Source organism: Schistocerca cancellata, chromosome 9, assembly GCF_023864275.1.
Source record: "Schistocerca cancellata isolate TAMUIC-IGC-003103 chromosome 9, iqSchCanc2.1, whole genome shotgun sequence".
NCBI lineage: Eukaryota > Metazoa > Arthropoda > Insecta > Orthoptera > Acrididae > Schistocerca > Schistocerca cancellata.
Window position 1 is genome coordinate 256,756,367 of NC_064634.1, and position 27,577 is coordinate 256,783,943.

Below are 27,577 nucleotides of genomic sequence, written 5' to 3' on the forward strand. Positions count from 1 at the left end.
ATATATGTTTCTTAACACCCACAGCACTCCACCTTTACATACGTTTTTGTAGCACTGATGTTCAGACGGTGGATTATGAGTTCCCTATAGTGTATACCAGTTGACTACTTGCGACACTGCCTAGTAGTGTGTCTCAAAAGTCTGCGTCTGTAACATTTACGTCCGTAGAGAGAACACATATTTTATCTCAAACTCTGTAGCTATCCAAATAGGAGCAGCCAAATCTTCTAAATTCCTGAGTGCAAGTACCTTAGCATATCGGATAGCAGCCCCCTTAAGAACCATTCAGTGGTCTATGCTCCATCTCTTGGAGAATAATTTTGTGTACTTTGACACTTTCTGTTAATGCAAACATACTCGCATTGAATTTCCTGGTCCTTTCGACAGAACACCATTTCTTTCAGCCTCGGAGACATCTCACTCAACTGTTTATGAAAGAACCCTGTGCTATTTTGTTTCTTGCAGTGCTGCACGATACTTCTGTAACGTAAAAGCTTAAATGTCATCAAACAAATTATTAAAATATTTCTATTAATCCATGACTGTAAATTCGGTACACACAGGCATCGATGTTTTCCAACTACGTTAAATGTATAGATGTTTTCTATGTTAAATGTCTTTGACAATTTGTTAAAAGTAATTGAAGCAAAGGATCTCATTTAATGAAAACAAAAACATAATAATACATGTTTCCTGTAATTTTAACGGTTGTAATATTCACGGGTTATTTGAAAACTTACAATAACTTTAGTAAAGCAGATAAGAAAGTCGAGAATCTACTTTGGGTTTACAGCCCATAGTTATGTGGATGTCCTGAGTGTGAAGTGGCGTTGAAAGGACGGGAAAAAAAAAATACACAGCAGTGGGAGACAGTGTGGCTGTGCCGTGTCCGGCGATGTACAAATATTGTGAGTGCTAAAATGGTGCTCATTCGAGTGCAATTTAGTGTAGAAGCGGCCTCTGCGTCGTTTTAAAATCATCTCCAGGAATTGCGGATTTTGGAAAGCAAGAATATCCAACATTATTCTAAGACGGAATTTGGAGCCAACGCACCGTGGTAGTACTAACTTTACTCCATCTCATTGCAAATTTGAAAACCTAACCACTTATCATTCTCCAATTTTCAGCTACATCACCACGAGAACTACGATATACGAGGGAAGACCTTTTATTTAATCTAAGTACTCAGAAGTTTAATGGTTGCTACAGTCACAATCTTAATATACAATTATTGAATACAGTCAACTTTTTTAACCCTTAACTCCTCTAGTGAAATGCTCATACACTAATACTCTAGTGGGGTCTCGGAGTACACCAATAAGAAAAACGAAACTGTAATTTAAGGAAATTTTATTTGGAATTGCACTTTTATCACTGAAAATTATAAACATTTTTACATATTTGAGATATCATTACAAACAATTTTGGCACACTGAAAATCTGTGGTTGGGGCAAACATGTTTTGAGCATTTTTCTCACACTATTTTGGTTTTCTTGGCCACATTTCTTGCGCACATGTAGCGTCTTTCTTTCCTCAAGGGTTCTGGCTCTGAAGATATTGAGGTAAGAGGAGTACCACCAACAGTGCTAGTTTGTCACAGATATATTTAGCTGGAAAATACAGCTTTAAATTGATTTACTTGGATTTAAAATAATCTGGTCGCATTGGTAATTCACTTAATGCTTCAGATTTTGAGAGAACTTTCACTTAATTTTCAGTTATTTTATTTTAATTAATACATAAAAGCAAATTTTAAAGTAGGTACACATTGAGGTGCGTCATGATTCCGAGGAGATGTAATATAGTAAATTCATTTACGTAGGATTTAATAAATTCTGGAACAATAGTACCGGTCTAGGGAGCGCTAGTGTGATAATAAACAACAGGGTGGGTAGTGCAGTGTATTCAGTGTAGTATCCTGTATTGTGTGTCGAAATTAATGCAGACTGAAGCCAGTTATCCTCATCACTCTTTGGAGAGAAAACTAGATGCCAAAAGATTGTTAATATTCCGTTAGGTTGCACATGGTTAAACACATAAGTATATATTCTTAGAGCCAGCAAAAATACTGACAGTTATATAGTGCAGATTAAATGCTAATGCTCACCTGAGTGGACAAGAGGCGTTAGTTTTCTGGGAAGAGAAACAGCGTGCTTAGTGAGATCAATTAATGTGTGGCAGTCGCTGGGTCGTGGGATGCGCTGTCGTAAAACGGAGCGATAACGGCTTGTGTTTTTTCACAGATACGTAGGCGTCGAAGTATTTTCTTTCTTAAACTTAATATATCATTCTGTACCGTATTAAACATCATAGAGAGTAAACGCAGCTATTACAACAGCTTAAAAAGAAATATATTCCGTGCTATAAAAACGTTAAAAAGTTCAATTACACAAAATTCTCGTACTTTAAATTTAAAAGACGGATCGGTTGCACTTGGAATCGATGGGTTCGGTTACACCTTCCTTAGCTGCTCGAATGTAAGGATGTTTTGTGAAACTTCATGACACCTAAGAAAGGCTTTTCCTTCTCTTATCATGCACAGTTCAGTTCATTGTAACAGCAACTCATCCATCCAGAACGTCGGTCCTCTGGCTGCCCTTAAGTCATCTGTGAGTTTCCCTATTCATGTATATGAAGAGGAGGCAATAAAATTCGTGCCACCAATCAGAATGTGCCCTCCATAGGGTCATGTGATTCGAAATAGTCCAACCTGAAATCCCAAAGTATTACCAAACTCACCAAAGGTTCCATCATATAACACTGACTGTGTCAAAGTACAAAGGGATTCGTGTTATCCTCCTATCTCAAGTTAGAAAATCCTCAAAGTATTATGCATGCTACTGACTGAAAAGCTGAAAGAGTGGCACTTCCCTAAGAAAAAAGTACAGACTTCCTCCTGGTCTGATTCAATTTATGTGTATGCATAGTACAGCCATTACTAAGCGTATTTCATTATTTATATGTATTAATATTACAAATTCAGTTTGTTCCCATTGGTGTATTTCTGTGTTTTATAGAACAGAAGCAACTTCTTGTTGTTCCTTTTGCTCTCTATAAATTTTTGGGTCTGCCTTACCGTAATTGCCAGAGGGGGCAATATTTTGGCGTAACTAAACTCGCCTTGTTATTTTTGTTTGACTATCTAAGCCCTTGAACGAATATCTGCTTTTGTTCTGTAGGGACCGTTGAGCAAAAGTGATGGCTAATCTGATAGTTTATTTAATTTTCTGCTAGCTGAATAGCTGTTGTCGCCCGGTTGTGTATAGGTTGGTTATAAATAAACAGGTTTTACACATCGTAGGACCCTGAAACACCCTAGGTTTGTGCATTAATCGGTCCACTTGGAGAGTATGCTTTCAAAGAACATAGTTCCACTTTCTGCCAACAGGTGAAATTATGGCGCTGTAAGTGGTCAGAATGTGAAATGTTTTTGATTTGACATCAGTATGCTATTTTTTGGTTGGCTATGTGTGTTTATTTCTCTTGTGAACTGACTTTTGGTGTAAATGGTTAAAAAAATTTCCGTATGAATCACAATGGTTATTGAGAAGAAACAAAGACTGGCAGCACTAGCAGGGTGCACTGCTGGAATATCGTCGACAGAAAAAGCAGCGAAGACACCTCATTCCAATAAACGGGCTAAAGAATGTGATCAAGAGATTTGAAGAATCAGGTGAATTAGGCGGTGCAGCAGGGAGAAGGAGGCGGGCAATTCCCATGGCACTTGTCAATGAAGTTGCTGTAGCTATACCTGACTATCCAGCGTGTATCAACTTCTGCAACCAATCTTCGAGCTAACTCATGGGAATTGTCTCTGTCCGGGTAAACAATTCAAAAGACTGTATGACGCTTTCTATAATGTTAGCCCTAAAAGATTCAGAATGTGCAGCAAACGAACACCCATGGCACTTGTCAATGAAGTTGCTGTAGCTATACCTGACTATCCAGCGTGTATCAACTTCTGCAACCAATGTTCGAGCTAACTCATGGGAATTGTCTCTGTCCGGGTAAACAATTCAAAAGATTGTATGACGCTTTCTATAATGTTAGCCCTACAAGATTCAGAATGTGCAGCAAACGAACACCCAATATACACAACAGTGCCGTGACTTCGCGCTTTGTTCCTTGACACGCATGAAAATGGGCGACAGGTGCTTGGGAAATGTTCTTTGGATGAAAGATGCACATTTTACTCCACATGACGTCTTCAATGCACAGAAACGTCGCATGTGGGATTCTACTCCATCGCATGTTGTGCAGAAGCGTCCACTGCACTCGGCTTATGTGACTGTGCACTGTCATTTCGCAAACATCTTTATTCTCAAGGACAAGGCATTTCGTGGACCTCTTAGGTGTGCGGTGGCATTTACGTGTTATAAGGCCCTCCTTGTTCAAGATATAATTCCAGCTTTCCAAGAATGAACACAACTATTGTCATGCAAGATGTGGCGACACCACATGTTGCTTTCTATGTGAATTACTTTCTCAGTGAAAACTTTGATAATGACTGCATCTTATCTAGGCAATTTAAATACATATGGCTTGTGGTTGCGGGGTATCTGAAAGATGGTGTCTGTCAGTGATGTATCTGGACTATTCCTCAACTGAAGTATAGCATCCGACGACATATCGCTGTGATTACAGAGGATATACAGCGAGCAGCTGTGGACCGTGAAGTGTTATGGATGCAGCATGTTGTCAGGACATCGTATTGAAAACATGATGTAAAATGTGACGATACCCTAATAAAAATGTCAGAACTACCATTATCATGTGCTTGATCGTTGCTCCCCTTTTTATGCACCAACACTGCTTACTTTGTCATGTATTCACATGGTGTCAGAAAATGGAACTAGTGTTTTTTTTTCAACATACTGCGCAAGTGCACCGATTAATGGTTGTACCTACAATTTTTCAGCATCCTCACAGCAGCGCTCTGAACACCATCACTGGGTAATTATTCCTTTCTTCAATTAGCCCATCTCTTTCTTTCACCTATTATTGTCATTCTCATCCTTCACCCCCTCTTTATCCATCTCTAACCGGCCGCTGTGGCCGCAGTTCAAGGCGCTGCAGTCCGGAACCGCGCTGCTGCTACGGCCGCAGTTTCGAATCTTGCCTCGGGCGTGGATATGTGTGATGTCCTTAGGTTAGTTAGGTGTAAGTAGTTCTAAGTCTAGGGGACTGATGACCTCTGATGTTAAGTCCCATAGTGCTTAGAGCCATTTGAACCATTTACTTATCCATATCTTCTTCCCGCCGCCTCACTCTGCATCTCCAACATCTCCAACTCCCCCCCCCCCCCCCCACTCCTTGCCCTGTTCATCTCTGCCTCTTCCTTTCTCTGTCCATCAGGTCCTTTTCCTCTTGCCTCCCCATCTCCTCTTCTTCCATTTTTCTGTCCATTTCTTCCTCTCCCCCAGTTCATATCCTCCTCCTCCTTCTCTCTATCTCTTTCTTCCCTGCCTCTACCTGTCTCTTCATTTGTCATTCTCTGTCCATCTCCACCTTCCTTCTCTCACTATGGTTGTATGTTACATTTCTCACTTTCTCTTCTAGAATGTTTCGAATACTATTAAACCACAACTTTAGTATAAAGATACTTTCCTGTAACTAGTTATCGACTGTTGTCAACGTAGTTGGTTTTTGTCACAGTCTGTAAGGTGTTTAGGCCAATGGCCTTGCTGCAGTAGTTACACTAGTTCCCAGCAGATTACCAAAGTTAAGCATGTCAGGTTTGGCTAATACCTGGATCGGTGACCGTCAGGATCTGCCATGTGGTGTTGGCAAGTCGTGTGAATTCTGCCCTTGTGAGGAAAACTGAGGAACTACCTAACTGAGAAGCACTGGCTCCAGTCACAAAACTGGACAGTGGTTAGGAGAGTGGTGTGCGGGCCATACGCCCCTCCGTATCTGCACCCAGCGATGCCTTTGCACTGAGGATGACGTGGCAGTTGGTCGGTACAGTAGGACTTCCAAGGCCTGTTTCTATGGAGTTTGTTTTGCAACGTGTTTAAGAAGGACTCTGCACCCAACTCAGCTGGCTCATATGTCACAGCTCACATCAGAATGAACGGTAGGTAGCATGGCTGAAGAGAAACAATAGTGTGCATGAGTCTAGTGTGGTGTTACATCTTTACAGTATGAAGGAATAGATCTCTGTTTTAGGCAAAATAGTATCGTGAGGTGCAGTTTGGTTGCTTGCAGCATTAGCACATGTGGGATGCAAGTTTGTGAATTGTACGCAGAGATAGGGTAGTTTACACGAATTTATTTGCTTGATTCGCGTTCCGAGCTTTGAAGTAGAATCTTTCATGACACTAAGGCGTGTCCTCCATGTGAGGCTACAGAGTTTTTGCCTTTGTGAAGAAAGCATTTTTAGAAGTACGGTGCAGAAACTGTCGGCTTTTAATCCATGCAAATAGCAAAGCATTTGAAGTCGTTACACTCCCTATCACTGGAATTTATACGATATCCTGAGGCTCATATAAATTTCATTTTGTCTCTTGTTTAATCCTTGAGTGCAACGTGTTTCTGAGCGCTAATATTGTGTGTGATATCGTGGCTTAACTACCTTCTGCAATTACTACACATCTTTTGAAATATTTTCTATGTCTATTATTTTTCCTCGTCGTCGTTTTCCTATGCACATGATCCTACATGCAGCTACGCTTAGCACTCGGAAAAATATCACTCAATGTAGGGAGCACACATTTACATTTACAAATGTTGTATATTTAAAAAAAGCGTGTCTACAGTTACAGTCACATGAGCCTACATGCTGCTACGCTTAGCACTCAGAATAATATCACTCGATGTAGGGAGCACACATTTACATTTACAAAAGTTGTATATTTAAAAAAGGCGTGTCTACAGTTACAGTAAGTTCATGAACCAATCACAATGGACATCATACGCCGTTTTCTTTATATCTGATTATCTGGACAAAGCGTAGGAAACATAGTTTGTTGCCGCTGGCAGAGTCACGGTTCTTCATCCTGCGTAAAGGATACTTACTTGGCGTCTTATATTTGTGAGCTATGATACACATGAACATTCCACGCCTTGCAATAATAAGCACCATCGCTTATGTAATTTCTCTTGAACATTCTTATTTTCGTCACACCTATACTCTGCGATCCACCTTGTGTAGCATTTCAGTCAAGTACAAAACAGATAGAGATGAAATTTACTGACATAAACATTGTTTTATTGAAGTACAAAATATTGTCAATCGTGAGTGTGCGTGCGTGTGTGTTTGTGTGTATGTGTGTGTGTGAATTTCACTGATAAGGCAAAATTCATACTGATGAGGCAGAATTTTTGCAGCCGTAACTTTGTACCAGGTCACCGTTGCCTCAGAATATTGCTCCTGCATCTAGGATATATGCATGCATTTAAAGCAATGAGCCATGTGGTGCCGCTAGTGTGGCCCTGCTCCGTCGTAACGATACTACTGTGTATTTTGCGTCTTTTAGCTTTTTTTTTTTTTTAGTTCTGTTGCTAACAGAAACTGCAGATCAACGCTATGATTACTCTAGTAATGGTAACTAATAAGTAATTATTATAAATGTATTCTGCTTCTATGAACGTCAACAGAAATTGAGTAAACATACGAACGAATAAATATGTGTAGGCCGAGCGGTTCTAGGTGCTTCAGTCCGGAGCCACGCTGCTGCTACGGTCGCAGGTTCGGAATCCTGCCTCGGGCATGGGTGCGTGTGCTGTCCTTAGGTTAGTTAGGTTTAAGTAGTTCTAAGTGTAGGGGACTGATGACCTCAGATGTTAAGTCCCATAGTGCTCAGTGCCATTTGAAACATTTTTTTAAATATGTGTAAACACACCCTCGCTTGACGCCAAATAACAAATGGTATTAGATGCTTCTGTTACGCACCCTGTCTGTTCCATTAGCAATATTACTTTTAGTGCCTGTTGTAACCCCAGGTCTCGAGGTTCGATTTAATTTGCATTAATTCTCTTATTAACTTTGGAATGTTTCACGAAGTATAGCAGTAAGTTAGTGAACTTTTTTATTTTTATGCTTTTCAGTCACTACTCTTAATGGCAGAATGGGCTATTTAATGTCCAGTCCCTTACAGAACACACGTTCTTTTCAGCCAAATACCAAGCGATCTGATACTGGGGCAGAGGTTTCCCAAAGGGGAATATTTTAGATCTGTTTTGATGTACTTGCGGAATAACTGCTGCTGTTACGATAATGACCAGATAGTGAAGTAGATCTACATAGAATACTGGGTACTTTGTTTTGGATTTCAAGATCATCCCTCATCCATATCTACCATGGCTGGTCGCCTCCTGGCTGAACTAAGGGCATAATATCTCGACAATCACACCTTCAAGCTGGCACTGTTTGCTCTAGATTCCTTCTGCATTCCACAGAAAACACTTCGTACTCAGGAGTAAGTTCCTTCAGCGTTAGAATATTGCGATGAGTTTTTCTGGGTTACCGGGTCAGAACTCTTGTTGAGATTTTTTGTATCAACTCTTCAACTAAGTGTAGGCCAAACTGAGAACTCTCGTGACTGACTACAACTATGGCACACGTTTGGAATGGAACAGAAATAAATCTCATGTCTCTGTTCTTGCCGGTGCTCAGCGTGAGCTTGTAGCTAGGTTCCCACTCCGCACACACTATTACACAGTTTTGTACCTAGCTTAAGTACACAGTTGTAACATATCACAAGAGTTAAACAAAACGTTTACTCTTGCAGAAAGTTTCGACAGCTATTGTTAAACGTTTTATACTCATCTTGGTATAGGGGAAAAGAAACTAAATTGACCTAATTTTTTAGTGTAGGTAAATATGATTTTTGAGAATTTTTATTTATTCCAATGCTTAGACCAAAATGGAACACAGCAGTGTGATACGCGAAGTAATTAGTAAATGTTTCCATTTAGGTTTGAATGACGCCAAAGATTCGTCATACTGGTCTCATGTGAGGACGACATTACTATTGAATTAAAATTAATAGAGTATTTAATCACAATACAGACAGGAGTGACCTTATTCTTCGTTATCCACACATTCGGTGGATGTATATGTTTGTAGGTAAAGCCTATTCCCTTCGAAAAGGTCACAGTAATTTTCTCGGGTTTTTCTTTCATCACTTTCAAATACAGAGAGTTTTATCAATCTATTGTGGGAGTCATTGCAAAAGGCACCGGAAAATCACTATCTCGAAGATATTATTGAAATAATATATAATATATAATTAATATGTTTTGTAGTTTCACACGTATACCAGTTTTACTCTTGGGAAACAGACCAAGAGATAGCTGAAGAACAAGCTGTATTTTGTAAAGGAAGAGAGACCAGAGATCGAACTGCCAACATTAGATGGATTACGGAGAAAGCAAAAGGATTACAGAGGTATGTGTATTTCTCCTTTATTCCTTATGCTAAAGTCTTTGACAGTGTCGACCACTGTAACTTACGGGAAGCACTGAGAAACACTGGAGTGCCCAATCATGTTATGGTCTCGTATGGAATTAATACTCTTATTGTCACCTTATGTATTCAGTCTGTATGCAGAGTACATTATGACGAATCCCAATTAGCTGAAGGAGAAACCGGAATTGAAACAACTGGGATAGATGTAAATGACCTTGATATTTAGTTGATAACATACTAATGGGAGATAGAAAGAGTTAAGAATGCTCTTACTGCAGGTCTAATGCTGAATGCCAGGAATACGAAAATAATGGCAAATACACTATCACTTTCATGGCATGTAGGAAAACAATGGAGTTAGTTTCTATGTTCATTTGTCTTGGTTCTTGATTTCTGCTAATTGTGACTGCAGCTACGAGATCGAGAGCCGACTCAAAAAAAAATGGTTCAAATGGCTCTGAGCACTATGGGACTTAACATCTGTGGTCATCAGTCCTCTATAACTTAGAACTACTTAAACCTAACTAACCTAAGGACATCACACACATCCATGCCCGAGACAGGACTCGAACCTGCGACAGTAGCAGTCCCGAGAGCCCACTCCTCCACTGTACAGTAAGTTGCAACTGATGACAAGTTCTTGTTTCTGTACGGAAGGAGAAACAGAAAACTGCAAAATCGTCCACAATTAAGGAGCACTGTAGAGGACTCCATAATGTAGATTCGATACTGTTTATGGCCGCGCCAAAGAGGGTAACTCCTAGAACACTGCACTCAGGGACACTATTCTTCTGCTCCTGCCTTTAAAGACTCTGTGCGGTCTTTAAGCCTCAATTTTGGCTGCCGACTGACGTGATTACCACACCTGAAGGACACGAAGGTGAGGCCCAGAAAGCACTGAACACTTTGATGTGTCTTGGATCACAGGTCTTGGGGAGAAGGCAGGGCGCGTCCGTTCCAGTTTTACAGGGCTGTCCAACGATCGCGACTTGACTATGGCTACACAGCGCATGGGTCAGCGAGACCTTCTAAACTGAAGAGAATTTATGTGGTACACTGTGGGAGGATCAGACTGGCCACGAGCGCTTACAAGACCAGCCCCCTACCCAGTCTTTGCGCTGAGGTTGGTGAACTGCCACTTACCATCTGACCGTAACTCCTCATGGTGCATCATGCGTGTACGTTTCTCTCTACTCGAAATTCGCAAGAGCACCATACTGTTGCTCGTCAAGCTATGGAACACCTCATTACCAGTCGTCCATCGGCAATGAGGCCGTTTTGGATCCGCACGAAATGTATGTTGGAGTCCATTGGTGCAGGGCACTTATGGCTTCAAATCCGGGCTCTTAACCGATTGCCACCCTGGTTGCTGCAGAAGCACAGAGTAATTTTAGATTTAGTACAGTACAGGAGAGCTATCACTTCTCCTTCTATTTTTAATGTGATATTTTCAGACATTCTAAATTAGCATGAAAGTTATGTAACTGTAGTCATGGATAGATATAAACTGATGGATTCCGTTGGCTACGCTGTTGGTTCCCCAGATCGTATACTCAAGATGTGGTCAGCTCCAGAGTCCGCCATCTTGAAGGCACTGAAGCAAATGAGATGCGCCCTACCAGCTTAATTACTGGTCTGTTCCGACTCCCCGAGTGGCCGTCAGATTCCGCAACGTTTACATCCAGCCGATAAAGTCCTCCAGGTTATTCAGGACGCTCTTTTGCAGTTAAAAATGATGGGGAAGGAGGTATCTTACTGTTGACAGCCAAGGCACGTAGGTACTGCGAGGAACGCAATGGCAGATGTAGTAGCCAAGGAGGTGTGTCGTGATCCTCAATTAGTTCAGTGTGCCATCCCCATGCATCTATCTTCTTGCTGTTGAGGTACAGAGTCATACGTCGACGGGAAGATGAGTGGCTGGAAGTGACGACAATACGCTGCGTCTAGTAAAGCCCACAACGTGGTCGTGATGTAACTTCTTCCTGTTAGCAGGCGTGACGAGATCCTCCTTGCTCGTCTTCGCATTAGCCAAATCCCTACGACGCATGGCTTCCTGTTGTGGCGAGAGGATCTTCCAGTGTGTAGTACTCTTGGCGTATAGATCACAATCTTCAACATTTTAGACTGTGCTTTATTTTCAGGCGAGAGGGCAGCGGCAGATTTGCCGACGTATCTGTCCTCTATTTTTAATGACGTTTAATCGAGTGGGGTGAGAGTTTAGCGTTTTGTGATGTATCCAAATTGTTTCCAAAAATTTTAGGGAGATGATGTTAATGTATTAAAAGGATGACCGGCTAACCTATGGTTTTGTTCTAAGTGGTCAGCCAGTCACATTATCCTTTGTTTTTCTTTTAGCTCCTCTGTCGGTTTACTTATGGTTTAATCCCAGATATAGCAGCTTTCATCCTTTCTCCGTTGTCCTCAAGCATGTGAGGTAGAGTGATTGTGTGGGTTAACGCGAGTGAGGTGGGAGTGAGTCAGTGACATTTTATAGGTTTCTTCCTCGTTGTGATTTTAGCTCTTTTATCCCCATTTGTTTCTTTTAATATATGTAAGAGCGCTTATAACCTCTCTGTTGAGCGCCTGTAAGCTCTAACTCCCCCCCCCCCCCCCCCAACCACCCCACTCCCACACAGACTTGAAAACTTTATGCTACTGCTTGCTTATGTTTTCAAAAACATTTGTCCCATATGTCTTAAAACATATAAACTGGATCTTGTTATTTACATTATTTCACCTGGATTAGGATGGGATGCCCTAAATAAAATCACACAAGCAGATTATTTGCAGCTTATTACCAATAACATCATCGTATTGTTCACAGTTCATGCAAACATGCTATTCCAAACTACAGATTCATCGCTACTTATGATGATAAAACTGAATAATCTTACAAACTGGACGTGAATAGCCTCTACAGGTGGTCAGTGATAGCCTCTAACAGTCCCCAATTTTGTGTGGCGTTTTTCCTGAGGGTGTTGAAACTCTTAACGTGAAAAACATGCCGAACTATGGTACATATTAGAAGGTGCTGTCAAATATCTTTAGAGTATTCGCGATTTAGTCTTCTCTCGTCAGAAAAATCCATCACCACCTGATAGTAACAAATCAAAGAAGTGAACAGGATATACCTTAATTCACTAAAGAAATAAAAAGCAATATTTTCACTGTAAATTTCACAAAAATGTATCCAGGTAAGCAATCTTTTGAGAAAAAAAATCCTCTTACATCTACTGATAAATAACTTTGTGTTTTGTAAAACAATGCAAAATGTCTGAAATACGAAAGACACATAACTAGAGACGTCCAGGTAAGGTAGATATGAAGATGTTACTCTAACTGCAAGACTGAATTTCAAATAATAGATTGTTGTTGTATTAAGCAGACTTAACATAGTTTATGACAGTCATAGGAATGTCTAATTTAGCTATTTCTTGCTTCTTTCAGATTTCCATTACTGGTATTTGTATTTCAAAAATGTTAAAATATGATGTACGGAAACAGATGGTGTAATATTCCATGTAAGTACCCCATACAGTTATGATGTTATTTAAAGCGATGGGCCTAATTGTTTTGACCTTTCAGCTTTCCCTAGTAACTTCTTTAATGTCCCAAGTGCCAAAAGAAAAAAAACTTGGTTCAATTACAGCTGATTTATCAGTAGAGACTGTAATAGAATTCGTAGGACTTAAAAAAGCTGTTTGCTCCCGGATCTGAAGCACAAAACTTAGTGCATAGAACAAAAGATGAGAAATTCTCATCATCAAAATAACTAAGCACAGTTGATTACGGGGAATATGTGTTAAACTCTGATATCAAAACTACTGTACAGGACGTTATTCATCGAACTGTCATGTAATTTCTACTGTTAAACACCACAAACTGCATTTACAGCACAAGATGATAAAGTTTCATAGTTCTACATGAAGTTGTTATTATAGCTTTGGGCAACAACTTCCTTACAACTAATAACTGATATTTTTGTGTATGTGTGAAAATACTCTGACGGAAAGAAATCACAGCACCAAGAAGGAGTTGTGCGATATAAGCAAAAGTTGGCAGGCGCGTTAAAAACGTTATCAGAAAGGCAAAGAGTATGTCTTATGCAAATAGAACAGGTAATTCATAGGAGAAAATTAAAACTATATGGTCAGTTGTGAAGGAAGCGTCTGGTCAGCAGCACAAGGTCGACGATATAAAGTCAGTTCGCAGTAAAAATATATCTGTTACTGATAAATCAGATATGTATATATAGTATTTACTAACCATTTTCTGAGAATTGCTGGTGAATTAAATAAAAATTTAGTTTCTACGGGAAATCATATAACTTTCTTGGCAAATGCCTTTCTGAGATTGATGTATGAAATACTCCTCTGTGATACAAACAAGAGGGAGATTGAGTCATTAATTAAATCACTGAAGACTAAGGACTCTCATGTTTATGATGGAGTGTCTAGCAGAATATGAAAGTTCTGTGCTGCACATGTTAACCCTGTATTTAGCCATATCTGTAAATTTTCCTTTGGGCATGGTCAGTTTCCTGAGCGATTAAAGTACTCAGTAGTATAGCCGCTTTATAAAATGGAAGAAAGGGATAATGTGTATAATTTTAGACCTATTTCTATGCCGTCAATGTTTGAAAAAGTTATTGAAAAGGCTATGCTATGTATGTAATCTTATATCACACGACTTGCTATCAAATGTACAGTTCGGCTTTAGAAGTCGTTTAAGAACTGAAAATGCTGTATTCTCTTTTCTGTCTGAGGTACTGGATGGGTTAAACAAAAGGTTTCGAACGCGTGGCATATTTTTTAATTTAACTAAGGCATTTGATTGTGTTGATCACAAAATATTGCTCCAAAAGTAGGACCGTTACGGAAAACGGGGAGTAGCTCACAATTGGTTCACCTCTTACTTTAGCAACAGGCAGCAAAAGGTGACCTCAGTTCGTGGCTTGTAGAAAATAAAGTAACTCTAAATCACAGTAAGACTAAGTTTTTACGGTTTCTAACACACAATTCAACAAAACCTGATGTTTTAATAATCCCAGAATGGGCATATGATTAGTGAAACTGAACAGCTCAAATTTATAGGTGTTCAGATAGATACAGGGTGTTTCAAAAAAGACCGGTATATTTGAAACGGCAATAAAAACTAAACGAGCAGCGATAGAAATACACCGTTTGTTGCAATATGCTTGGGACAACAGTACATTTTCAGGTGGACAAACTTTCGAAATTACAGTAGTTACAATTTTCAACAACAGATGGCGCTGCAAGTGATGTGAAAGATATAGAAGACAACGCAGTCTGTGGGTGCGCCATTCTGTACGTCGTCTTTCTGCTGTAAGCGTGTGCTGTTCACAACGTGCAAGTGTGCTGTAGACAACATGGTTTATTCCTTAGAACAGAGGATTTTTCTGGTGTTGGAATTCCACCGCCTAGAACACAGTGTTGTTGCAACAAGACGAAGTTTTCAACGGAGGTTTAATGTAACCAAAGGACCGAAAAGCGATACAATAAAGGACCTGTTTGAAAAATTTCAACGGACTGGGAACGTGACGGATGAACGTGCTGGAAAGGTAGGGCGACCGCGTACGGCAACCACAGAGGGCAACGCGCAGCTAGTGCAGCAGGTGATCCAACAGCGGCCTCGGGTTTCCGTTCGTCATGTTGCAGCTGCGGTCCAAATGAGGCCAACGTCCACGTATCGTCTCATGCGCCAGAGTTTACACCTCTATCCATACAAAATTCAAACGCAGCAACCCCTCAGCGCCGCTACCATTGCTGCACGAGAGACATTCGCTAACGATATAGTGCACAGGATTGATGACGGCGATATGCATGTGGGCAGCATTTGGTTTACTGACGAAGCTTATTTTTACCTGGACGGCTTCGTCAATAAACAGAACTGGCGCATATGGGGAACCGAAAAGCCCCATGTTGCAGTCCCATCGTCCCTGCATCCTCAAAAAGGACTGGTCTGGGCCGCCATTTCTTCCAAAGGAATCATTGGCCCATTTTTCAGATTCGAAACGATTACTGCATCACGCTATCTGGACATTCTTCGTGAATTTGTGGCGGTACGAACTGCCTTAGACGACACTGCGAACACCTCGTGGTTTATGCAAGATGGTGCCCGGCCACATCGCACGGCCGACATCTTTATTTTCCTGAATGAATATTTCGATGATCGTATGATTGCTTTGGGCTATCCGAAACATACAGGAGGCGGCGTGGATTGGCCTCCCTATTCGCCAGACATGAACCCCTGTGACTTCTTTCTGTGGGGACACTTGAAAGACCAGGTGTACCGCCAGAATCCAGAAACAATTGAACAGCTGAAGCAGTACATCTCATCTGCATGTGAAGCCATTCCGCCAGACACGTTGTCAAAGGTTTCGGGTAATTTCATTCAGAGACTACGCCATATTATTGCTACGCATGGTGGATATGTGGAAAATATCGTACTACAGAGTTTCCCAGACCGCAGCGCCATCTGTTGTTGAAAATTGTAACTACTGTAATTTCGAAAGTTTGTCTGCCTGAAAATGTACTGTTGTCCCAAGCATATTGCAACAAACGGTGTATTTCTATCGCTGCTCGTTTAGTTTTTATTGCCGTTTCAAATATACCGGTCATTTTTTAAACACCCTGTAGTAAGCCATCGTGCAAAGCCCACGTTCAGGATCTTGTTCAAAGACTTGATACTGCCATCTTTACTATTCGAGCAGTATGAGAAGTGAGTGATGGCTCGACACGAAAATTAGTCTACTTTGCTTATGTTCAATCGCTATTGTCGTATGGTATTATATTTTGTGGTAACTCTTCTCATTCTAATAGGATATTTTTGGCTCAGAAATGGGCGGTTCGGGCAATAAGTGGTGTTAGTTCACGAACCTCATGTCGACCTCTGTTCAGGAGTCTGGGTATTTTGACATTGGCCTCTCAATACGTATTGTCGTTTCTTGTTCCAATATTAGTTTATTCCCAAGAATAAGCAGCTTTCACTCGGTTAATACTCGGCAGAAATCAAACCTGCATTTTGATCAGACTTCCTTCAATAAACTGCCACTCGAATTCAAAAATTTTATCAGTAGTCCACGCGCTTTCAAATCGAAACTAAAGAGTTTCCTCATGGGTCACTCCTTCTATTCTGTCGAGGAGTTCCTTGAAAAATTAAGCTGATTTTTATTGTATTGGTGATAGCATTTACTTAAACTTATGGACTGACTTTTTGAAGGTTGATGAACATTTATTTTTATCTGTTATTACGTTTATGTTGTAATTTCATGTACTGACACGTTCCATGACCTTGAAGATTTTCTCCTCAATTTGGTCCTACGGAACTTGACGAGTAAATACCAGGTGTACCGGTATGAAATGAGCGTTAAGATACAAATGTGTCGATAGGGAACATTTGTTGTGAACGAGCCTTAATTTTTTTTTGTTTGGTATGACATCTGTCAAAGATATTTGGTATACATCAATACATGGAACAAACAACACCATATGTTTTCATCGAGATAACAAGTCGAATTTTGTACGAGAAAGTGATGATTTGCGGAAAGCATTAATTTTTTGTTTTTATTTGAAAAAAAAAGCGCTGCAGAGTCGCATCGAATGCTCTATCAGAAGCAACATGCAAAAGATTGTTTCAACTGTCCAGAAATAATGATTTTGATGTAAGAAATGAAGAACGTGGAAGACCACCTAAAAAGTTCGAAGACGCCGAATTGCAAGCAATATTGGATGAAGGTGATACTTTGAGTCAGAAGCAAATGGCAGCAATGCTAAATGTTGCACAACAAACAATTTCTTGCCGTTGGAAAACTATGAAAAAGATGAAAAGTGTGGAAAATGGGTGCCACATGAATTGAATGAAAGACAGATGGAAAACCGGAAAACCATTTGTCAAATTTTGTTTCAATGACATGAAAGAAAATCAATTTTGCATCGAATTGTTACTGGCGATGAAAAACGGATTTATTTTAAGAATCCTAAACTGGATAAATCATGGGTTAATCCGGGACAACCATCAACATCGACTGCAAAACCAGATCGATTCGGCAAGAAGACAATGCTCTGTGTTTGGTGGGATCAGAAAGGTGTGGTGTATCGTGAGCTTCTAAAACCCAGTGAAGCTGTGGATACTAATCGCTACAGACAATAAATGATCAATTTGAACTATGCTTTGATCGAAAAAAGACCAGAAGGGGCCAGAAGACAAGGCAAAGTAATTTTTTACACGACAATGCACCTGCACACAAAGCAAAACTGGTTCAGGATACAATCAAAACACTTGTCTGGGAGCTGCTACCCCACCCGCCGTATTCACCATACTTGGCCCCTTCAGACTTCCATTTGTTTTCATGAATGGGCACGCATTGGCTGAGGAACACTTCGATTCCTACGAAGAAGTCGAAAATCGGGTGTCTGGTTTGCTTCAAAAGACGAACATTTCTATTGGCGTAGTGTCCACAAATTGCCAGAAGAGTGGTCAAAATGTATAGAAGGCAATGGTCAGTACTTTTAATAAAATGTCTTCACTTTTCAGTTCAAAATTAGTGTTTCATTTTCAAAAAAACGCTCATTTCATACCGGTACACCTGGTAAATAGAAGACTACGTCTATTAGAATTTACGCCAGTCCCTAAGAGTGGCACTGGTAATGCAACTATAAGGATGTTGATCAGGTTTGCTTTAAATACACTATGTAATGGTAGTCATCGTTAGTTGCATTTGAGATTCGACATGGTGAGTTAAGAAAGGAAGCCTTTAAGGCGACAAAGACGCCATTATCAATGACTCACTGAGATTGAACGAGGTCTCGTAATAGAACTACAAGAGGCTGGATGCTCCTTCTGCGGTTCTGCAGAAAGACTTAGCAGGAATGTAGCCGCTATACATGACTGCTGGCAGCGGTGGTCATGGGAATGTACGGCTGCAAGAAGACGGGGCTCCAGAGGGCCACGTGGCACTATCGAGAGGCAAGACCATTGTGTTTGGCACATGCCTATGATGCATCATACGGCATTTGCAGCAGCAATTTAAGCATGTGTTGGCACCGCAGTGACACAACCAACTATTGCAAATTGTTTATTTCGAAGACAGCTCCAAGCTAGACGCCCTGCTGTGTGCACTCGTGCACTCCACTGACCCCAAACCACCGCCGTTCGCTGCTTCAGTCACTTCAGTGGAGTCAAGCAAGAGCTCATTGGAGGGCAGTGTAAAAGTGCGTTGTGTTTTCTGATGAAAGCTGCTTCTGCCTCGGTGCCGGTGATGGCCGCTTGTTGGTTAGAAGGAGGCCAATGGAGAGCCTGCAATCAACCTGTCTGCGTGCTACACTCACAGGACCTACTCTTGGCGTTATGGCCAAGGGTGTTGTTTCTTATCACAGCAGGAGCACTCTCGTGGTTATCCCACACACACTAGCTGCCAATTTTTACTTTAGTCTGGTTGATTCGACCTGTTGCACTGCCATTCGTGAACCGAATTCCAGGGGGTGGTTTCCAACATGACAACGCTCGCCCACATACTCCTGTTGTAACCCAACATGTTCTACAGTGTGTCGACATGTTGTCTTGACAGGTTCGACCACCAGATCTGTCTCCAATGGAGCAGAGAGGGAGCCTAGCGGACGATAATTCCATTCTCATCCACAAGCAGCATTAACCGTTTCTGTATTGACCGACCAAGTGAAAAGCCATAAAACTCGATCCCATAAACTGACACACGGCTCCTGTACAATACAATTTTTGCACGTTTGCGTTCTTCTATTCAACATTCTAATACTTACAGAGGTTATTGATGTACCAGCTTCTCCTACTTGCAATGGCTTACCTCCAGTTACATTAAACTGTGATTTTGCAATGGTAATTGTTTATATATGTTACCTAGATACCTGTATTCCCAAAATTTCGTTACACTACATTACTTATTTTTTGTTACTGTAATTTTTTCCGTCAAAGTATAAAACAGTATTTGTAACTGATTTTAGAGAGTTTGTGATATCGTAAAGGAACAGTGAATTCGGTTTGTAACTGGGTTATAGTGTGAAAACTGAAAAAAAAACATAGAACGCATATAATTTTATTTATTTCATCTGGAATTTCGTTTAGTTTACTTGAAGATGGACCATCAATCTGTCACACACGTATCAATCTGAAACACAGGAGCTAACCCTTGTGAAATGATACTACACACAAAATTAAAGTATAAATCATAACAGTTAATAAAGCAATGAAACTTTGTTGATGAGGTGGTAATTTACGTTCAATATCGGGCATGGAAATTTATTTAGTGATGTACAAATAAAACCGAGTGGATGAAATTCACTGATGAGGCAATACGGCACTGACCATTTCCTTCTGAACTGAAAACATAGGTAGATGAAATTTAATGATGAAGGAGAATGTTAGGTAGAGCATCTGGCGTAATTGTGTGTGTGTGTTCGTAGAGTATTTAACTCTCTTGCTGGCATCAAGAGCTGCTGGCAAAAGCTCTGGATTTATTTTGGAACCTGTTGCTTAATGCAAAAACAATTTTGTGTTACAAAACACTTTTTTACTCAATAAATTTTTCTGAATGTGTGTATATTCGATAAATAATACAGAAAACTATTTTGAGTTACAACATTGTTCTCAATTTTGGCATGTATTTCGATAAATAATACAAGCTGTTTCGATACTATTTGAAAATGGCACAAAAAATTCAGTTCGCTTGGATGATTTAGAAAACGAACCAGGTTTATGCAAGACACGTGAAACCTAGACGTTTTTGGCAAGGAAATTCTTTCGAACTGTGAATAACGTTATGTATTTTCATATCTAATTCGATACTTTTGCACATGACCCAATTTAATGGCTGGTAAAATACTGCGCTGCGATCGTGAGAGCGAAACGTGTGTATGTCTTTTTCATATGCAATAGTTCCTGGTGGGACAGAATTTTTGCTGAAGATTCTGAACTTTTGCTGTCGTAACTTCGTATTATGTTACAGCTGCAACACACATGGCTGAAGTCATGCGTTCATGTTCAGTGATAGCATGGAAAGGTCGTAAGGTTGAAGTTTGGTCAAAGTGTTCGAGTGCCCAAAGATATACTACTAGAGACTTTCAATTTAAGCGAAAATAAATGGGATGAAACGAAAGCAAAAGATAAGAGACATATCTACGGAATCATTACTTCCCAGTAATGTGTCGTTTGCAGTTTACAAAGGTATGACGCATCAACTGGACTGTTTCATCTGTTTCTACGGTAAAATTAAAAAAAGGGGAGGAATTTCGACCAATAGGAGGCGTAGCATAAACCGTAAATAACAAACAAAATCTCAAATTTGAAATGTAGTCGTCGCTTCGTTGTGTAGAGTAGCAACAGAAATAACCTAATGAGAATATGATCTTAGATACTAATATGCCAAAACAAACAATGTATTCTGACATGTTATGTTATGTTATGTTAACCGGGGACCTAGAAACGACGGAGAGGCTCCGTCCCGTCCCCGCCGCAACCGCAGTGGTCCCCAACCCCACGACAACTACCGCAGTCCACTTCACCCCTCCGCCTCCCCACTCCGAACCCAGGGTTATTGTGCGGTTCGGTCCCCGGTAGACCCCCAGGGAACGTCTCACACCAGGCGAGTGTAACCCCTATGTTTGCGTGGTAAAGTCTACGCGTACGTGGAGAATTTGTCTGCGCAGCAATCGACGACATAGTGTAGCTGAGGCGGAATAAAGGGAATAAGCCCGCATTCGTCGAGGCTGATGGAAAACCACCTAAAAACCATCCACAGACTGGCTGGCTCACAGGACCTCGAGACAAATCCGCCGGGCGGATTCGTACAGGGGACCGGCGCTCCTTCCCGCCCGGAAAGCCGTGCGTTAGACCGCACGGCCAATCGGGCGGGCGTATTCTGACATAGTAAGTTATTGTAAAATTACGATAGAGGCTGAAGCCGAACTCCACTGGCAATATTAGGGATTTTGGTCAGGGATGTTTTATGAGTATTTTGCTACTACAAACCCACGGTCATCATTTCAGAGTAATAATAGAACAATGATGTAGTCGGTTTGTCATCCCAATAACCACAGTTGCTGTAACAATCCCTTCACAACAGTGAAGAAGCGTGTAATATACGATCACAAGAAATTTCAACAGAAGACACAGAAGAAAATTCAGACCAAGGTTCAAATGGCTCTGAGCACTATGCGACTTAACTTCTGAGGTCATCAATCGCCTAGAACTTAGAACTACTTAAACCTAGCTAACCTAAGGACATCACACACATCCATGCCCGAGGCAGGATTCGAACCTGCGACCGTAGCGGTCGCTCGGCTCCAGACCGCACGGCCACTCCGGCCGGCTCAGACCAAGGAAGTACTTTCTTGTCACAATGATTTCAAACGGTTCTATCAGTGTATACTATTGCACATTACAAATGCAGATCTGTTATCTATTATTCCTAGAACTGACCACCTCGAACACGGCAGCGTGTGTAGCGTCTGTTAATGTGCAGCTAGGACTGTCAGTGAAACAAACCCGGGAAAGTTAACTAGCAACACTGAATTGCAATTTTGGCGGCGTAAAATGGTCATTGTTGTTGTCAACCACAAGTACCGTGAGTGAATGGAACGTGTTTGCTTCAAAATAAGACACACTGTGCATGTGTCAATATTTTCACTCTTGTGCAAAAATTTTCTCTGCAGTACGATTACCAAGATAAATAGCGATAGAAATCACATGCAATGAAATTATTCTGTAACGATATCCAGGAGGCCACCCATCCCTTGTACCAAAATACTCAGAAAATATCCTAGAACAATCTCTTAAATTTTGTTTGTGGAGTTCTTATTCTTTCTCCGTAATAAAAGACGTTGGTTGCTTTTCCGTTTAGACATCGCTTACGATAAGTTTTACAATAATAAGGATCGCCTTTTACAGTTGCCTGAGGATGACTGCTACCATTTGAAACCGATCATTTATACGATGAAGATTAACATCCTAGTCTATGAAAAGCTTCGTATCATTCACAAAAATTACAAGTCACTGCTCAACGTACCTTAGAAGCTGTTGATGGGTTTCAATACAGAGGCACAAATCTCTGTATAATTTGTATCCGGGACTTTTAATTGTGTGCTGCTTGCTACTTAACCCGACGTCTTGCATCTTCAGATTGGCCACGCGCGAAGCGAGGATCTTCATCTGCGCGGCCACGAGGATCATGATGGACACAAAGAGGCAGTCGATGCCGAAGCTGATCTGCGTCATCCACGATACAGCAATGCACTGTGCGGCGTAAGACAGCACGTAATAATTGCTGTTGTTGTCCCAGGGGTGCTGCGCTAGAGGCAAGCGGCGTTCACCCCAGTTCATGATGAGTGGCATGGGGTACCACGTGACGTACTGGGACACCATGAGCAGCAGCATGGCCGTGGTGAGGCGCGCCGCGGTCCTCTTGGAGCGCCACAGCAAGTGCCCGAGGACCGGGTCCTGAGAGCAGGGTTCGCTCTGTAACAGCATCAGATCGTCCACTCGTCGGACCAGGGCGAAGTACTGTCCTCTGTGCCACAGGAACAGAGTCGTCTTCACAACGATGCTGCCGATGTTGAAAGTACTAATAAGTACCAGCGTCGCTTCCTCCATGTCTCCCCATATGTAGGAGACGTATGTAGAGGCCTCGTTGACGTACCAGATGCCCAGAGCTAGGTTGATGACGCTGTAAACGTGGAATATTCGGTACCTTGACAGTGGCCATGCTCCAAATAAACACAAGTGGCGCATATTCAGCTTCAAGACTGACCGCTCGCTTTCCGACCATGATAAAGGCAGCTCCGTGTCACCCTTTTCCCTACTTTTCATCGCTCCTCTTCCACCTGCAGCTCAGGATACTCCGCCTGAATAGAGTTCTGTAACACAGACCGGTGCAGACAGTGGAGCGAAATTTAAACTACTGCAGTCCTTTCAGCTTCTCGATCCATTTACGCTGAACGTCCCTTGTATTCATATATATACATGAGTGCAGTAGTAAAAAATTGAGAGGTCGAGACGAATTTCCATTTATCAAGTAATATTTAAGCATTTTATTGTTGATTTATTCATCTTCCTCAATTAGTCTCGTCTGAGTTATGTAACGTACACAAACGCAGTAAGTCAATAGGGTTTAATAATATAGCTTCAATGAAACATTAAACAGTACGGTTGACAAGATCACTTAAAAGTCATGTGGCCATATACGTTGCTCATCCAATCAGAAAATGATTAATAATGACAATACTTATATAAATATGTGTCACATTCTGTCAACAAACCTTGGCGTATGCCACTGTTAGCACTTTATTTGGCAGGTAGTAACACTTTGAAATAACAGTGTCAGGCGTTTTTAAAAGACATCATTTTAGCCGTTGACTGTTGAATGTATTTTCACAAATACAATTTCAGTCTTAGGGCCGTTCTGAAGTGGTTTGCTACAAACAACGACGTGCACTCATGTAATCGTCGTATCTGAGTCTTATAACAATGTTAACAGCCTTAACACAAATCCCGATGAACAACTGTGATGGTACATTGCCTCAGTTCACATGTAAGCAATGCGCAAAGGCATTGGTTAATAAGGATATCTGTTGAGTACTTAACATTGTCAGAGGGCTCAGATACACCAATGATATGAGTACACGTCGGAGGATTTTTGAAATTTTACGTGTGCTGAAGCGCAGTCTTTTTCTGGACACCATCTCACTATGACCTTAGGTCGAAATTCCAAACGTGAACATAGATACTTTCGACTGTGAATGGCGAAACTGATGTCCTTTAGAAAGCTCGACATGGCTAGACGTAGTATACCAATCCTAAGCATGTGCGTAATGTGATTTAAGGACTCATAAAAGCTCACTACAACAATACCTCACCAGCAAAGTTATTTAAATAAATAAATATTAATCGAAGGATGTTATCACTCAATGAAACATTCAAAGATTCATACGTTTCATTCAATAAAAAAAGTGTACCTCGACATGGATTAGCTTGCTCTCTTTGCTATCAATATTACGGTGATGTGCGAACCTAAAGGCATAGCCACAGTCTACCTTGTTTCTAATTTTGTAATGTTTTATGCAGCGTAACAAACGTATGAAATATATATGTAACAAATTTAATATTAATTTGTTTAGAATTTGAGACGTCTTTGATGGATAAGCTTGCAGCACGCAACATTCTAAAAAAAAAGTATCTCAGTGAAATGGCCACTAAGTTATCTTTTGTATGCCTCGGTAACTTCGAAGAAACATGAGCTTAAAACCAACCAACAGCAAATTGTACTTGTCTAATTTGTGTATTTGTCGTTGTCCTTCTGTTAGCGGAAACTTGTGATACTGGAAGGACTATATTACACCAGGAAGACAAAGGAAGAAAGGGAAGACGTTCTAGGCAACACAGTTTCGACACTTAGCGATAGAGGACGAGATATACCTGTTGCTACGTACGCTTTGAAAATAATATGTATTTCAGACTGAGCATTCACAAAGTATCAAATTACAAGTTCTCGTGCTGTACCGATCCATTATCGACTGCGAACCATGTACGGTAAATTACTGTGATAAAAGGTGTCTAATTGCAACGGTGTAAAGTAACTCGGCTTAATAACATGGATTCACACTTTTTTGTACCTCAGATACTATAGTTTTGTACTATACGTCTCTGTCGAAACCGTTAAAACATGTAGTTAAAAAATTATTTTGTATTGCATTTGGTCACCAGTTCGGCAACTGATGCCCCACATATTTTCTACGATGCAACCACAATATTGGCTACTAATGGAAAGACGGGCGGTACTTGACGTAACCCGAAGGTGAGCACGGCATGACGCTACAGAGCGTAACTCAACAAATTACTCGACGAGTAACGCACAACAGTGCTAATGGTGTTGATACGAAGCAGAGTAATGGCAAAGATAAAGAAAGCAAACATTGCAGTATACCTATAGCAACAGTTGTTGAAGTTGACATTTCGTCACAAAGAAATCAAAGGATTTTCGCACGGTGAAAAAGGAGTGGCAGATGAAATATTAGCATCTCTGCAAGATACGTCAGTAGAATGTGTGATATAGTATACGCTCGACTGTGCAGACAGTGTACATGAGGAGTAAAAAGATGACGATACATGTTTAATAACTGAACGTGGTACTGAAGCAGGTTTGAAGCCACGTAGTTCTTCACCCTTGTCGGACAGGAAGCCACAAATCCCGTCGTAGTGAAGGACATTCGTTGTCAAACTATATGACATGTTTTGTATATTTCCACTCAGCAGTGTCGTACGGAGTAATTTTCTGGGTAACTTACCACCTATAAAGAAAGTATTGATTGCACAAAAGCGAGCAGTAAGATTTATATATGATGTTTATCCAGTGATGTCGTGCAGGTACCTGTTCAAGGAGTTAAAAGTTTTAACTTATCATCACAATACATATTTTCGCTAATGAAATTCCTCACAAACAATCCATCACAATTTCAGAAGAACAGTGATGTACACTCGACAGCAAAAAAAGTGGGTCACGCCTGAATTCCAATGTATAGGCTGCACCTGAATGTACGCAACCAACATAGAACATCTATGTTGCACATCGTCGAACCCTCCACAGTACAGTTGTTGTAAGATACACAATGGGTACCGCTAGAGACTAGTAGAGAACACCGGTCTTTATGACAGTCCATCCAGATGTAAAGTAACACCATGATAGTACAGAAGAGATCAGACAGTCCTTAACGTTTGTAAACTAAACTTAGTTACAAGAAGTGACATTTCAAACGTTATGGGACAACTAATTTTGTCACATAAATCGCTCAGTAATCCTTAGACACAATTAAATATTTGAGACAGTATATGGATTTATAAAGTTGTATGGCAATTGGAAACAATTTCTTTGCTGTCTAAAAGGTTTACCCAACACATGCTGAACGTCGTTCAACGTTCAACGGGGAGTGGTTTCGCATCAACTTTATGTAATACTAAGCAGTTAAAAGAAAACCTGATTAATGGCGGCAAGCACTCTACGGAAATCCCAGCATTAAAAGCGAATCACAAGTAATATCATTGTTCACATTACTAAACAACAGTTACTTGTACACAAAGTTGTACTTTAAATGACATGGCCAACGTCTTTGCTCTGGATCCGGATGTAAACCCAGAACTTAAAGCCATTGTTAACCAAGCAAAGCTTTGTGCCTTATCGAGACTCGACCACTAGGCAGGAAGAGACGTCAAATATTGACGTTTGCACCATCATCAGTTATCATTTCTCAACTTGAGCGCAAATGACGATAATGTTTGTACAAAACCAGGAATCCTAACATGACAATTACCTTCTTGATAATTAAACTCGAAAGACGTTGTATATTGTAGCATTGTCCAGGAACAAAGGATACACATGTTTAAAATTGAAAGGCCATCATGTAATGTTGGTGACAAGGATGCGAACCCCGCACCTAATCGGATTGTTGAATAAGTACGTAAAATCAGAATCACAGTTTGTCACCAGTAGTGAAATTGGAACCTTAAATGACGACTGAAGAAGTATTGCCTGACCGGGATTCGCACCCGGCGCCTACCGCCGTCGTTGTCTAACCAGGAACAGGCGAGAAATGTCCAATGTTGGTCCACCATTAGCGAGATGTGCGCACGTTTAGCTAGAAATAAGGCGACGAAAACGTCTATGCTGACTGAGAGTCGAACGCCACACACATGGTTATGAAGACACGTTAATAATCAAATTTTTAATCAGTAGTAGCTAGGAGTAGCATGTTTAGTTGCAAACCTTAAGGCCTTTCTCATCCCTAGTACCGTGTTGCCTAATATCTGCGATATCATGGTTTTAATTTACAAGTGGATTGACTGCGGTAAAGAGCAATGTTCTCTAGTAGTCGTGTATCATTGAGATGTAAATGAAGTGCCTCAGCAGAAAGTAATTTCCGTCGTGCAGGACATATTGTTTCAGAGACACTGAGTACATGTTATAAGTGCACAAAACGTGTATTATATACTACGTATATACTATTATTAGGAGAAGCTGGCGCCGAACCTGTTTACTTTTACATTCCGCTTAGTTGTCGTGCTTGAATACACATTTTCTTAAGGCTACATCTAATGCAGAGCGCTTACAAGAAAGAATAGTTTCT

The 27,577-nt window shown here is 40.8% G+C and overlaps 1 protein-coding gene across 1 annotated transcript in view; it reads right to left on the reverse strand.

Annotated features, from left to right (window-relative positions):
* LOC126101338 (odorant receptor Or2-like) overlaps positions 1 to 23,270 on the reverse strand; it is a 62,176-nt gene extending 38,906 nt beyond the window's left edge. The window contains exon 1 of the mRNA XM_049912009.1: positions 22,471 to 23,270. Coding sequence (XP_049767966.1) covers positions 22,471 to 23,270 — 800 coding nt within the window. The remainder of the gene's footprint in view (positions 1 to 22,470) is intronic.
* Between the last annotated feature and the right edge of the window lie 4,307 nt (positions 23,271 to 27,577).